Source organism: Labeo rohita, chromosome 16 (genome assembly GCF_022985175.1).
Source record: "Labeo rohita strain BAU-BD-2019 chromosome 16, IGBB_LRoh.1.0, whole genome shotgun sequence".
Taxonomy (NCBI): Eukaryota; Metazoa; Chordata; class Actinopteri; order Cypriniformes; family Cyprinidae; genus Labeo; species Labeo rohita.
Window position 1 is genome coordinate 22,207,225 of NC_066884.1, and position 16,372 is coordinate 22,223,596.

General features: G+C 36.2%; 1 protein-coding gene across 1 annotated transcript in view; it reads left to right on the forward strand.

Annotated features, from left to right (window-relative positions):
• erfl3 (Ets2 repressor factor like 3) overlaps nt 1-16,372 on the forward strand; it is a 59,357-nt gene that overhangs the window by 36,169 nt on the left and 6,816 nt on the right. The window contains exons 2-3 of the mRNA XM_051131939.1: nt 1,658-1,892; nt 16,190-16,305. Coding sequence (XP_050987896.1) covers nt 1,658-1,892; nt 16,190-16,305 — 351 coding nt within the window. The remainder of the gene's footprint in view (nt 1-1,657; nt 1,893-16,189; nt 16,306-16,372) is intronic.

Genomic DNA, 16,372 nt, shown 5'->3' on the forward strand with positions numbered 1-16,372 from the left:
TGCCTGTGTTTGGGTGTGTTTGTGTATACCTAAACCTTATTTTGGGAGCAAATTTGTACCCAGAAGTGAGCTAAATCTGACAAAATTTTCTATTTGAGATGTCTTCATTTGCAAAAGTGATGTATATATATATATATATATATATAAAAAATGTTTGTTGTTGTTTTAAAAATCCAGAAAGTTTCCTCTTATGTTGTAGGTTAGAGTTAGGTTATAGTATATAAAAACAGTAAAACTCTATAAAATGTCCCGATTTACATAGCTAAGTAAATGTGTGTGTGTGTGTGTGTGTGTGAGAGAGAGAGAGAGTTCAAGAAGGGCTTCTGTGTGTGAAACTGAGTGTAAAGAGGATCAGCTGTTAAGGAACCACTGTGAGCCGTTACCCTATCCGACCTTTACCAGCCTCAGCCTAACCTGACCCTGCCTGACCCCACTTCACCCGTCCTCAACCTCGGTCACTGGACACCCTCCATCCTTTTAAATCATTTCTCGATTCTAAAAAATGTCAATCGCATCTGTGTGTTAGATTGAGAGTGAGGTTGCTGCTGACAAATTAGACCTCAAAATGATTAATGATAAGAGATGTGACTATAGAGCTTTTTGCAGATTTGCATTTATACATTCGGGAGAATTTTTTTTCAAAGTGACTTGCAACTTACCAGTCTGTTCTCTGGCAATTAAACTCAGTTTTTTTGTCATTATAACCAATATGGCTGATACTTTGAACCTAAACTATATTAGGTTCAAACTGTATTATTACTTGCTTGTAAAACTATTTTAAATTTCACTTCCAAACAATTCACAGAAAATTTACTCACCCCCTTGTCATCCAAGATGTTTGTGTCTTTCTTTCTTCAGTCGCAAAGAAATTGTTTCTTGAAGAAAACATTCCAGAATTTTTTTTTTTTTTGTATAATGGACTTCTATGGTGCCCGTGAGTTTGAACTTCCAAAATAGAGTTTCAATTCATTTTCAACTTCAAAATTGTCCTTTATCGCTGTTTTTTTTGTAAAGGGCAATTGATCTTCCTTGCATGTTCACTTTGTAAACACTGAATCGATACTTCTGCAGCGATGTAGGATGATTTTGAAGTTGGAGGAAAAAATAAGATGGGAGTTTTTCAACATACCCTAACTGTATTGACCCGGATTACACAGAGTTCACATGCGCATCACAGAGCTAGACAAGATGAGCGTTTGAGGTTAAAAAGTATAGAAATTGTATTATTATTTTATTTTATTTTATTTTTTTAAGAAATAACTGATCATTTCGCAAGTGTATTTTGGGATCATTTAGAGTCATTTGAAGCTACATTGAAACTGCATTTTGGAAGTTCAAACTCGCGGGCACCATTGAAGTCCACTATATGGAGAAAAATCCTGGAATGTTTTCCTCAAAAAAACATAATTTCTTTAAGACTAAAAAAAAGACATGAACTTCTTGGATAACATGGGGGTGAGTAAATTATCAGGAAATTTTTGTTATGCATGCTATATGGAATATGATGCAGCGTACATGTCTACTTCAGTTGATAATGATAGCAGTGAAAGGGAGGATCACTGGCCTTATAAATAACATTACCCAACAGTCATCTTTCTTTGCATCTGGACGTATCAACCAGTCTGATTTCTTCTTTCTTCTCTCTCCTTCTCTGCAGGGTTTGCGTTCCCAGACTGGGCCTATAAGCCCGAGTCCAGTCCTGGCTCCAGACAGATCCAGCTGTGGCACTTTATCCTAGAGCTGCTGAGGAAGGAGGAGTATCATGATGTGATTGCCTGGCAGGGAGATTACGGGGAGTTTGTGATCAAAGACCCTGATGAGGTGGCAAGGCTGTGGGGTGCCCGCAAGTGCAAGCCTCAGATGAACTATGACAAACTCAGCAGAGCTCTCAGGTAAGTCCTTTTGTCTTTGCGTTTAGTTTTGTTAACAATCATGTTGTTTAGCCTGAAACAATTTGCAGTACACTTGTTAGCTTTGGGTTACTAGCCCAGACCTGTTAGTCAAAGGAGAAGTTCACTTCCAGAACAAAAATTTACAGATAATGTACTCACCCCCTTGCTATCCAAGATGTTCATGTCTTTCTTTCTTCAGTCATAAAGAAATTATGTTTTTTGAGGAAAACATTTCAGGACTTCTCTCCATATAGTGGACTTCTATGGTATCCCCGAACTTGGGGAGTTTGAACTTCAAAAATGCAGTTTCAATGCAGCTTCATTTTCTAAAAAAAAAAAAAAAGGTAAATTTATATACTTTTAACCTCAAATACTCGTCTTGTCTAGCTCTGTGTGAACTCTGTGGATTCCAGGTCAAGACAGTTAGGGTATGTCGAAAAACTCCCATCTCATTTTGTCCTCTAACTTTAAAATCATCCTACATCGCTGCAGAAGTACCGACCCAGTGTTTACAAAGTGAACATGTGAACATGCAAAGATCAAACACCCTTTCCAAAAAAAGGTAAAACACCGATGTAAGATGAATTTGAGAAGAAAATGAGATGCGAGTTTTTCAACCCTTACTGTTTCGAACCGTAATACACAGAGTTCACTGAGAGCTGGACAAGATGAGCATTTGAGGTGAAAAAGTATATAAATTGTCTTTTTTTTTTTTTTTTTTTTTTTTTTTTTTAGAAAATGACCAATGGTTTCGCTAAATAAGACCTAGGCTGGGATCGTTTAGAGCCCTTTTAATCTGCATTTTGGAAGTTCAAACTCATGGGCACCATTCGAATCCACAATATGGAGAGAAATCCTGAAATGTTCTCCTCAAAATACATAATTTCTTTACGACTAAAGAAAGACAGACATGAACATCTTGGATGACAAGGGGGTGAGTACATTATCCGTAAATTTTAGTTCTGGAAGTGAGCTACTCATTTAAAGGCTCTTTAGTGCTCTTTTGACTGATTTAATTTTTGCAACCACCTTTTTGCGCATTACAATTTGTCCCTTTTATAGTCTCATTTTTGGACCAACCAAAATAAGTTGCTCATTACAAAACATGGTCCATCTTTAAACACATCCAACCTTTAAAGCAGTTACTATTTTAAAAGTAAAATCCTGGACAGTTTTAGTTTGACCAATGAAGGCCGAGGCCTATTTCTGCTCAGTTAAAGCGTCTGATTCTTGTGTTGTGTTATGGGATTGACCCTTCCGCTGGAGAGTTATAACTGCGTGGAGTCTGAGTAATCTCAGTCCATTTACCTGTGCAGGAGCTGATCTCATTAGAGTACAGACAGGCCAGTGTATTCTGAGCAGCCGACCGTTTTAGCCTTCACTCCATTTTCTGACCTGATCTGCATTTGCTCATTTGTAGTTTTATTTTCGTCTGTGACTCACCTGCTTTAGCAGATCAGCGCTGATCCTCAAAGTGGATGGAGAGTGATCCACTTTCTGCCTTTATTTTGAAGGCTTCTCAGGACAGAGCTCATACGCTATAGCCGAGTTACGCCACATGAGAGTTTAGCGCTGGATGTAATCAATCATACACTGTATTAATTACCATCAGTGTATTATCCAGTGAAGTTAAACCACCTACAGTGGATGTGGGATGTGTTAAAGGGATAGTAGCTTGCCTGTTTATTCACCATTAAAGAATGGTGTCAGTTCAGAGTGTGGTGAACTGGTGTACTGATTTATTGTTAATTGGCATGTGTTACAATATTTTCCCAATGTGATTCATTAGTCTTGCCACATCTGATAGATTAGAATTTGTCGAGTCCTTATTATTATTATTATCATCATCATTAGGCCTCTGTGTGTACTGCCAATTACTGATGCAAAGATAGACTTTGCAGCAATAGTGTGTAATATTATGGGATTGGATTTAAAGAATCAGATCTCGTAATCTATGGCAGTTTGAAGACAGTTGGAGCTGTTGTAAGGACAAGAGATTTGCATGATTGCAAACACTGACAAGATCCCATGTTAACAGTGTAGTGTGGGATTAACGCATGTGTGTGTGCTGGTGTGTTTTTCCATCAGTTATCCAGAAGACATAAACACCGTCTTAAAAGCTCTGCCACTTATGTTGGGTAATCCAAGTTATACTTTACGTCTCTTCTTCTCTATTTTTAGCCTATTGTTTGTTTTTACCAGATCAGATTTTGAACTTAAATGTATTCCTTTACAAACAAAAAGTATAATGAGAGTGAAGTGTAAACTGTTTACAAGCTGACAGCTGTGCTAAACTATGATGTCACTCTTCCTCTTCACTCTGTTATTACGAATGTGAATGTGTGCTCTGTTCGCACAAATCTGTATTTTGCCCAGTGTGTTTGAAAGAAAGTATAGCTATGAAGCCAAGCTACTTGTTGCTGTGATTATAAGTGATTTCTCTCAGACTGTCCCTGTCACACTTGGACAAACACACACCAACATTGATACGGTTGCCAGATTGTCTTTTCAAACTCTAATTTGAGCAAAAACGATGTACCTTCAGTTAGATAGGTCCATTTTTTCATAGTCAGACGATGGGACACAACTCATGTCCATTCATTCTGTATAAGCCATGTGCGCTCATCTAGAGAGGATCTGTAATCCTTAGAACTGGAGTTTAAGTAGTGGCACATGAAAATGCTCTTTTCACATAATCATTAAGCTTCGAGGAAAACGTGATCTGATCACTACAAGCGCTAAATCCTGGAAGGAAGCACTGGTTTCAAGCATCTCTACAGGCATCCACATCTGATCAGGGGTGAAGACGCATGATGCAGCATTTCTCCATTGTTTTGAGTTTTATATGAGCATCAGAAAATGACATTAAGGGTCATTGTACCATATTATTAAAGGGTTTATTACATGTCTTCTCACTTTGCCATTGTTAAAAGGACCCAAAATTACTCACCCTTATTTTGTTCCAACCCCGTAAGACCTTTGTTCATCTTCACAACACAAATTAAGATATTTTTGATGAAATCCAAAAGCTTTTTGACCTGCATTGACGGCAACACAACTAACACCTTCAACACCCAGAAAGGTAGTAAGAACATTGTTAAAATAGTCCATGTTACATAAGTGGTTCAGCCGTAATTTTACAAAGCTATGAGAATACCTTTTGTAAGGCAAAGAAAACAAAAATAACAACTTTATTTGACAGGTTTTTTTTACTTCTGTGTTAGTCTTCGATGCAAGTTCACTAGAGTATCATGAATTAATTAGACAGTTTTCATTTTTAGGGGAACTATCCCTTTATGATTGATTAGATAGCTTGTTTTGTCTGTATAATTCGGCGACTTCAAACTGCTCAATCTGGCAACCGTGCACAAAGTGCGTTTTGAAATCTGAACCTGGTAATTGTTGGACCGCTGGACCTTCATTTGCTGTCAGATAGAGACCTTGTCCTTTGATCATTCTCAGCATGAGTTCCTCTCTGTGTTCTGGGCAGGAGATATTTGCATCGCCCTCGTCAGAAGGTCAAGCAGCCACACATAACTTCTCATTTGAGTCCTCTGTTCTCTTTCCTTTCTCCGTAGACGTTAGTCAGAGTAAACAGCGTATTACTGTGAATGCGCTTGCAGTGGAAGTCTACAGGGCAAGGCATTAAAAGCAGAAATGTGTAGGTTGTATTTTTGTGTAAGTGCTTGCATTAATTCTTTGGTACAAAAAATGTGTTATTTGGGCTATAAAGTTACTTAAATTGTCTCCCACGCATCATGAAAAGGTTACAGGGTCTACATTACAAGAAATACTGACTAAGTTTGCACAGATGAGTGATTTTTTGAAACCATGTGTATTGTAATGTTTATACTAGTCTCACACAGCCAGACCTTCAGACTGATGGCTGAAGGTCTGGAAACTTTTCCCGCTTTGAATGGCCAAAAGGCCATTTGACTGACAGGTAAAGCTACCAATCACGTTTCGTTTTGTGGCGCATCAGGTTTAGGGGCATGGAAATGTCGGCACAGTAACAGAACAGTGTGTAAATCTCTTGGACGTATTGTAAAGATCACATACTTTTGAAAATTCAGAGTTGATACTGATAAGCGCTCATTGTCACAGGTGTAAACACGACAGCTTTCTTCTTCAATGAGGGAGTTTGGTGTCACGACATCTTAATTTCCAGGCAGAACGTTAAGGAACACGACACACGCTTTCCGGAAATCCTGTATAATTTAACCAATCCGTTGATGACTCCGAAACTTCTGAAGTGTTTCCAGATAAGTGTGCCATATGCATCAGGCATTTAGCCAACGTTCCGTGGGTGTGACGTCTGATGCTGAGACTATGTTTAACCCAATGCAATGCCACAAAGACGTCCATTGTTTCAATTCAGTTCATTTAAAATTGTAACAGATTGTTAAAAAGCATTTGAAACGGCATTAAAGAGAGAGTTCACCCAAAAATAAAAATTCTGTCATTAATTACTCACCCTCATGTCGTTCCAAACCCGTAAGACCATTGTTCATCTTCAGAACACAAATTAAGATATTTTTTATGAAATTCAAGAGCTTTCTGACCCTGAATAGACAGCAACGCAACTTCTGTGTTAAAAGCTCAGAAAGGTACTTAGGACATTGTTAAAATAATCAATGTGACATCAGTGGTTCAACCGTCATTTTATTGTGCAGCTCAACTTCCGTGTCTTTGACACGCATTCACGAGAGTACCACAACGCATGTTTTATAGTACTCATTGAAAACGTGATGAGAAGCACGAAACATGGAAGAGAAGAGATTGTTGAATAAATTGTTTTCTTTGCACACAAAAAAATATTCCCATAGCTTCATAAAATTATAGTTGACGTTTACCGAAAATTGTCCATCATTGACAGAATTTTTTTTAACAGTGACGGAAAAATCTGAAGGCCGTCCGTCACTTTGACAGATTACACTGAGGGTGATCTATTGTAATTTGTAGCTGTAATTCCCACCCCTGTCCAGCTGGTGGCGAGTGCACTCCAGTGTAGCAGCAGAGCACTGGATCCAGAACAAAAACGAAACTGTCACGAATGTTTTCCAGTGCGTTTGATTACGCACAGGCGAGTACCCAGAAGCTACAAAGATTTATCACGCCACATTAAAGAGCACCTAAACGGTATTTATTGCTTGAATTTCCTAATGAAATTGACAGAATTTGAAATCTGAGACTTTGTTTCATATCAAAAGTAACACAAAGCTTAGCCTATTGCGATTTATTGGATGGGAGGGATGGGAGGCACACTATGTACTGTTCATTCATCAACTGAAAACAGCATAAAAGATCGATTCGATATTGGTTTATAAAAATGAGAATATATTAAAATAGCTGTCACTACGAGGTGTGGTGTTGAACATGAAAAGTTACGCAGTCTCATCTGTTCATCTGTTCTCTTCAAAATAAGTGCATAGGCCTATATCGTCCTGTAGGTTCATAATTAAAGATGAAAATGTCAACAAAAATAAAAGCAATTAAATATTTTGTTATAATTAAAATATGAAAATTAAAATAACGGGTAATAATAGATTATGAAGGAATTTTTACAAGCCTGTCCATCAAAACGAGTCTAGCGCGATGGACTATATTTTTGTTTTTGTTGTTTTTTTTGGGGGGGTGCTTTCTGCATTTTTTCTAGATAGGACAGTGGAGATTGACAGGAAGCTAGTGGGAAAGGTCCACGAGGTGAGATTCGAACACGGGACACCCGAAGCGCAACTGCACCATATGGACTATTTTTAACGATGTCCTTACTACCTTTCTGGGCCTTGAACGTGTCATTTGTGTTGCTGTCTATGCAGGGTCATAAAAATCTCTCGGATTTCATCAAAAATATCTTAATTTGTGTTCTGAAGACGAACAAAGGTCTTACGGGTTTAGATTGACGTTAGGGTGAGTAATTAATGACATAATTTTCATTGTAAAAATCAGTTTTAACAAACTGGGTGATGAGTTGATGAGTAATTATTTTCTGGTAATATAGTCTGAACTACATTGAACTTCCTTGTAAGACAGTACTGTCTTGTTCCTCTCTTCTTTTATCCCTCTTATTTCCTTTCTCCTCCATTTCTTATTTTTCTTTCATGATGTCAATGACTCACTGCCATTCCTCCACATCCACACCGCCTCCCTACCCCACAATCCCACACTCTACTCCTCCATCTGATTCATACCTTCAATCTGACACTTCTCAACTCACAACAGGGCTTTCACATTCAACCCTGCACGCTTGTGACGTCCCTTTATTCCAGGACAAACGCTCCTTTTCAGACATTTCTTGGCCACTCTATGGCATGTATTAAAGTCTGGGCTAATGCTCTAATCCTGACTGGAATTTGACTTGATGTTGATGGAGTTAGGGGTGTTGTTTCAATCATGTTCTCCTGTGGACGGCCCGCTGGGACTCGACTCATCACCTTCCTGCCACACGCGTGTGGAAAGTCCGTAAAAATGGAATTCTATTGTCCCGCTGTTGATGTTCCACTGAACGTCAGGACATTTCCTGTCTGGCTCCGAGCACGATGGACGCCCAACTACTCATTCCCTTCCTTATTAGATTTCATCCCTCTTTTGTCAAAACTGTCCCACCAGACTTTGTTTATTTAACTCCCAATAGCTACATGCTAAAAATTTTTACTTTACAAAGCCGTCTGAGTGGCAGCTTTACTCATGATCACTTTGAATCCATTGAAGCTATAGTTTATCCAAAAATGTAAACCTTTATATTGTTCCAAAACCATATGACTTTCTTTTTTTCAGCTGTTTTTGACCATATGATGAAAGTCATTGAGGTCAAACAGTATTAAGTCCACCTTTTGCGTCCTTAAAACTTTTCTAAACCTTCTTCCCTTTATTGCCAACTGGAAATCAAATCTCCGTCATCACTGTGATGTTATTTCGACGTCAGACGTTCTCAATCCAGTCATCAGCATCAGAACCAATGTAGTGTTGATTAAAGTGGCCGGCCATGATTTCTTCTTTACCCTTTTGAGATTTGATTAAGATTGACTGTGTGTGTGTGTGAGTGTGTGTACTTGTGGAAAGAGTGGGTCAGAGGCCTTGTCCTACAACGGCTCTCTTTGTTTGGAGGAGGATGACGACATGCGTGTGTGTGTGTGCGTGTGTATTGGAGGGCAGTTTTGGGTCTTATTGTCAGGGACAGAATGAGCTCTTTATTAGCTCAGTGGGTGGAGATACACACATGCACACGCTAGTGCAACAGTGACACGCGCTAACACACGCAGCATACAAAACATGATGTTTATCTCTGGCTTCTCAATAGAGCTTATGGATGGAGTGGATCTCACTGTCCGTTTACCATCCGCCCTAGAGCTACGCTGGCCCACTCGTACCCCACCCCATCGCTTCACTTTTTCTGTCTCCACTCGCTTCAGAAACACACACACATTTACTATCCTAATGAGGACTTCTATTGTTTACATAAAGCTAATTAGAAGAACTGTAGGTTAGCACTAAATAACACCATAACACTGAAAACTCTTTAGATTTTAAAATGACAGTATTTTTATGATTTTTTTTTTTGGAAAATGTGAATATCCCCATAAAGAGGTTTTGTCCTATTTATTACATTTTCAGAGCAAATTTGCCCCCACAGTAGAGCTAATACAATAAAAAATGTGTACTTCTGAGGACCTCCATTAACTTTTATTTGAGGATTGTTTTTACAGATTTTTTTTTAATTTTACAGATTTATTTATTTTTGTGAAGAGTTTTTAAAACATTTATGATGATATATTTCAAAAGTTTATAAGAATACCTTTTTTTTTTTTTTTTTTTTTTTTTTTTTTTTTTTTTTTTTTAGATATTTGACAATTCTGAGGGTTTTTGTAAGTTTTCAAGAGTATCTAAGGATATATTCTAGAGTTCTAAGACATTTGTGTGTGTAAGCGTATAATTTAATTAAGACTAATTTTTCAAGTGTTTTTACGGATATTTTCAGATTTGTGAGGGTGTTTTTAGAAGTTTGTTGAGGATGTTTTTAAAAGTTTGTATATTTTATACTTTTTTGTAAATATATTTTAAAAAAGTTTTTTGAGGATACTTTCAGAATTTAGGGGGGTTTTTTAGACATTTGTGAGTATATATTTTTAAACGTTTTTAAGGATATTTTTAGAAATAAGGATAATTTTGTGTGTAGTGTTTTTTTTTTTTTTTAAACATAAAAAAATGGAAATTAAAAATCCTATTTTGTGGGCATATACGCAAACGTCTGTCTCTATATTTGGGGCCACTTTTAAATTTTAAAAGGATATTTTCAGATTGTTGACATTTCTGAAGATTTTTGAAAGTTTTAAAGGATATCTAAGGATATTTAGACTTTTTTAGACATTTGTGTGTGTAACTGAATTTTTTTTTTCAGATAATTTTTTTAGGATTATTCAGGTTTGTTAGGTTGTTTTCAGAATGTTTTTGTGGATTTTTGAAAGTTTTAAAGGATATCTAAGGATATTTTTTATATATTTTTTAGACTTGTATGTGTGTAATTACTTTGTTTTTTCCAGACATTTGTGTTTTTGAGAATATTTTCAGATTTGTGAGGATATTTTTTTTAAAGTTTGTATTTTTTATAAATTGTGTGTATATATATATATATATATATATATTTGAAAAAAAGTTTTTTGAGGACATTTTCAGAAATTTGTTTTCATTTCTTTACATTCATTAACATGAACTAAAAGTGAACAATACTTCTATATCATTTATTAATCCCAGTTCATGTTAATTTCAGCATTTACTAATGCGCTATTAAATGTTGTGTTTGTTAACATTATTGAATGCACTGTGAACTAACATGAATAAACAATGAACAGCTGTTTTTTATTAAATAACTTTAACAAAGATTAACAAGTAGTGTAATAAATGTATTGTTCTTTGTTTGTTCATGTTAGTTAATATATTAACTAATGTTAACAAATGACACTATTGTAAAGTGTTGCCCCTTTTTTAAATATTTGTAACTAATTTCAGACATTTGCATGTGCAATATGTTTTAAAATAAACATTGTAAATTAAATATCCTATTTTGTGGGGATATATTCAGACATTTGTGTCTGTCATTTAAACGTTTGCAAGGATATTTTCAGTAATGTGCAAGGATAATTCTTCTGGTTTGTGAGGATTTTTATCCCAATATTTGGTCCGCACAAAAATAACACAACACATACACGGAAGATAGGAAAAGCAGCACAGTGTACCTCTTCGGCATCTGACTGATAATCCTCATCCTCTCTCTCTGTCTTTTCTTCATGCTGTCTATTTTATAAAGCAGGTTGTTCAGGCCCTGATTTGCGAATACCGGGAATCGCTGTGGTGTTTGTTTAGCTCCTATATTCCCGTCAGTCACAGAATATTGACTCTGAGAGCTTTTAATAATCTGCTGTTTAATCCAAGTCCGAACCCAGTCAAATCTGATTGTTTCCTGGAAACCTGCTCAACTGGACCACCTAAAGTCATTTAGTCACCAGAGTGTATGTGTCTGCCTGCATCTGTTCAAATTTGGTCATTTTATATGCTTATCCTTTGAAAATGTCGGTCAGCATTCAGTGTTTCTGTTAGACCAGCCACCAGCGTGTGGGTTCACAGGTGTGTAAGTGAGTGTGACAGAAGGAGGGTCGTTGCCACTAGATGCAGATGCTCAAAGAATCCTTTCTTCTGCTTTGAAGTCAGTTCAAATGCTCTTTAAAGTGTGTTTGGGAGAGTGGGTGCACATGCAGTCATGTGTGTGCGGTGGGCGGCACTTCTTTCGCACACCGCTCTGTGTCATAAGAGTATGACTTTAAGATATGTTCTGTGTAAACAACTCACATTACCTTGCAGTTTTGCTTCTCTTGTTTTACTTGGAAACGACACAAATATTGATTAAGAAAACATTTTTTGTATTTTATTTATTTACAGAATTTAGGGTCAAATAAGAGTGTCTAATGTGACTGGTTACCCTGACAGCACGCATGCATCACAGAGACGTCTATTTGACAACTGCATTTACAACAACTGTTTGCTCATCTGCAATACGTCAATTGGATGTTTCCTATCAGATATCAAATAGATGTCTATTAGATGTCTTTAAGATGTTTATGATTTAAAATGTCTGTAAAACTGATGTCTTACAGATGTCTGTCAGAAGTTTATACACAGCAGATGCTTTCCAGATCAAGTGATCTTTAACAGACATCTTGCAGACGTACATGTGCTATCTGCCCTGATAGCAAAGGTACATCTTGGAGACGTCTATTTGATGTCTGCGTTTACATTTGCAAGACTTATTTTTTTGAGTGTTTGCTCATCTGCAATACGTCTATTGGACGTTTCTTATCAGATGTCAAATAGACATCTATTAGATGTCTTTAAGATGTTTTTGATTCAGAATGTATGTAAAATAATTTATACCATTTTTTTTTTAACTAAGTTTGTTTGTGCGTGTCTATATACAGCTGAAGTCAAAAGTTTACATACACCTTGCAGAATCTGAAAAATGTTAATTATTTTCCCAACATAAGAGGGATCATACAAAATGCATGTCATTTTTTATTTAGTACTGACCTGAATAAGATATTCCACAGAAAATAATAGTTGAATTTATAAAAATGACCCCGTTCAAAAGTTTACATACACTTGATTCTTCTGTGTTGTTACCTGAACGATCCACAGCTGTTTTTTTGTTTAGTGATAGTCGTTCATGAGTCCCTAATTTGTTCTGAAAAGTTAAACTGCCCGCTGTTCTTCAGAAAAATCCTTCAGGTCCCACAAATGCTTTGGTTTTCCAGCATCTTCTGCATATTTGAACCCTTTCCAACAATGACTGTTTGATTTTGAGATCTATCTTTTCAAACTGAGGAAAACTGAGGGACTCAAACTTTTTGAACTTGAAGATCAGGGTAAATTTCACTTATTTTGTCTTCTGGGAAATATGTACGTATCTTCTATAGCTTCTGAAGGGCAGTACTAAATGAAAAAAAAGAATAATATTTAGGCAAAATAAGAAAAATGTTCATCATCTTCTGTTCAAAAGTTTTCACCCCCCGGCTCTTAAAGCATCATTTTTCCTTGTGGAGCATCAGTGAACATTTGAACCTTCTGTAATAGTTCCATATGAGTCCCTCAGTTGTCTTCAGTGTGAAAAAAAAAATAAATAAAAAAAGATGGATCTCAAAATCATGCTTATTTTTTTAAGAATAATGAAAAATGAAAATTATTAAACTACGTCCTACATGCTTAAATGATTTTAGGAGAAATTTTCATTTAGAAATTTAAAATATGCTCACGATGGAATAGGTTATTGTATGTATGAACTGCATTTTTAATGCATTTTTGAAAAATAAATAAATAGGTGAAATCCGAAAGCCAGCGTTTTTCAGCATCATACCTGAAAAATGCAGAATATGACAATTCAAAAAAAGTCCATCTGTCACACACTGTTTGTAATTATACACTGGTTTTCACCACAGAAAACACAATGTATAGAAACCAGCCCCATGCTATACAGAAAGCATATCCAGTGACGCCATTATGTGGCTGTGCGAAATTTTTATAAGATCCAGTCACATATGACAGCTATAGAAATAAGTGTTACTTTGCCTGGCCTATTGACTGGAACATCACAGTTCAGGATGTCTTCATTATAGCATCCCTTCATCTCACCTCTGCATTCTCATCTGTCATCCGTCATATAAGCTCAGGTTACCACCTCCAGCCAAACAGTGCAGAAGTAAGTAGATCGTGTGAGCTGGATATCTATCCATGCAAACACTGCTGCTGCTGGTGCTGGTGTATTTGGTAGACATGCTAATCCACAGCTGTCTCAAGTATATTTATATCTAGCTGTGTGGCTCAGAGTGTTATAATGGGTCACGTGATCACTGATCACCTGCTTACATCTGTGTCTTTGTTAATAGTTGAAGGTGCGTTCAGCGTATGTTGTGGTGCCCCTTTAGTCACGCATTTTCCCCTCTGGTGGTTAACGGAATGTATTTATTAAAAAAAACTTGTCTGAACTTGAAAAAAAAGAACTTAAATCATTTTGACCACAATTCAAACACATTTACACACGCTCACGTCTTCATCTGACCACAAGACTCTTTCTGTCTGTCTCGGCTTAATCGCTACAGACAAGACTGTCTGAACTCACTCACACTCTCTTTCTCTCACACACACACACACACACATGCACGTAGGGTGAGTAAATATATCCTCTATGCATTCAAAAAGCTCAGTGTCAGCATCTTCCGTGAAACATGTCATTCACAGAGAATTGTGGCTCGAAGGTTATTAAGTACAAGATGAATCGTTGTCACGGATTTACAAACACACACATTCACTGGTGCAGGTCTGTAAGAAAGATGCAATGTTATTGGAGTTACATAAATGGATGGAGGTTTGTGAGGAATAGAGAGATGTTATGTAAAGAGCTGGGGAAGGACAAAGGTTAATATATAGATAGGAAGAGAGAGAGAATGGGATTATATAAGGGGATTAAGAAAGGAGAATTTATCAGTGGGTTATAGTGTTATATAAACAGGCACTAGAGTGACCAGAGCTGTCCTGACAATACCTCTCATCACACAAATGTACACATAAAAATATATTAATAATACATACAAGAAATAATTAAATATTTCTTGGTTTCTTGATTATCTGTATTAAGCGGATTAATGTAAAATGTAAACTGCACTGGTGGATATATATTTAATTTATTATACAGTATAAATAAAAAAAATTTTTAACAAAAAAAGTAAACTTTTTTTTTTTAATTAAATCTAAATTCATGTCCCAGTCACATTTTATTGGTTACATAAGCATTACGTACACTTTCAGGGGAATAAAAACAAAAACAGTTATTGTATATTTTTACATTTAATGATGTAATCAATATTCTGTTTTTAATGAAGCCAAGTATGAATCTCATCAAGTTAGTGTTAAGCATTTTACATTTATTCCAAAATAATAACTCAAGCCAATAACAATTTAAATAATATATTTTATTTGTGAACTTATATTTAGCTATTCTTTTTAATTTTTTTGGATCATCAGTCATCAAAGCTCACTGCGCACTGCACTTGCATTGAAATGGATACGTTTATAATCAAATTCATAAATATATTAAACCTTTTTAATGTTGTGAAATGTACATACTGAGTGACTGATATGGTCTTTGTTATAGAATACACTTGTTGGTTCACAGAGTTCACAGTTTTAACATACATCTTTGCTTTCATTTATTTTCAAGATCCGAGGTAAACTATCAGTATGCTTTTAGCTGCTGTCAGTATGGCTATAAAGGTCACACAAAATTATATTCAAACTCACATTAGACACATTTAACTTTGAATAAAGCACATAATCTGTACCTGAGATTATCAATGTCATTAGTTTATAATAGAAACCATTTCTAAAGTAGAAATTTTGTGTGGTGCAGTCGCGGCTAGTTAGGACACGGTGTTAGGGGTCTGTTAAAACTCAGTGGGCTCAGCGGAGGCGAGAGAGACACAGACTCCCACTGTAACTTTACCTGCTGGTGTCGCTGTTGGGAGTTTCTATAGAAAAATCAGTTATTTATACTTTTTTTTTTTTTTTTAAATGTTATATTTTGTAATATTCCCAGATAGAACATGTACGTCTACAAGATGTCTGTTAAAGATAACTTGATCTAGAAAGTATCTGCTGTGTACAAACCTTTGACAGACGTCTGTAAAATGTCAGTTTTACATACATTCTAAATCATAAACATCTTAAAGACATCTAATAGACATCTATTTGATATCTGATAGGAAACATCATATAGACATTTTGCAGATGAGCAAACACTCAAAAAATAAATGCAGATGTCAAATAGACATCTCTGTGATGTACGCGTGCTATCAGGGATTGGCATTGTTTTATTTTTGTACTATAAATTTTTTTTTTCATCCTATATTTTGAGGAGGCACTGCCTCTGATATATGTTCCTGATAGCACACGTACATCACAGAGACGTCTATTTGATCTCTGCATTTACGCCTGCAAGACGTATTTTGTGTTTGACGTGTTTGCTCAGCTGCAATACGTCTTTAGGACGTTTCCTATCAGGTGTCAAATAGACGTCTATTAGATGTCTTTAAGATGTTTATGATTTAGAATATATGTAAAACTGACATCTTCCAGACATCTGTCAGATGTTTGTACACAGCAGATGCTTTTCAGATGAAGTGATCTTTAACAGACTTTATTTCAGGTTTAAATGTGATTTCAGTGTAAGCTAATGTGCACTTCTTGTCTTTGTGCAGGTATTATTACAACAAGAGAATTCTACATAAAACTAAAGGAAAACGCTTCACCTACAAGTTTAATTTCAACAAGCTGGTCCTGGTCAACTACCCTTTCATTGACATGGGGTCTGCAGGTACGAAACAAGGACACAGATCACATTCATTTACACAATAAAACACAAAACGCGTCTAAGACCTCCT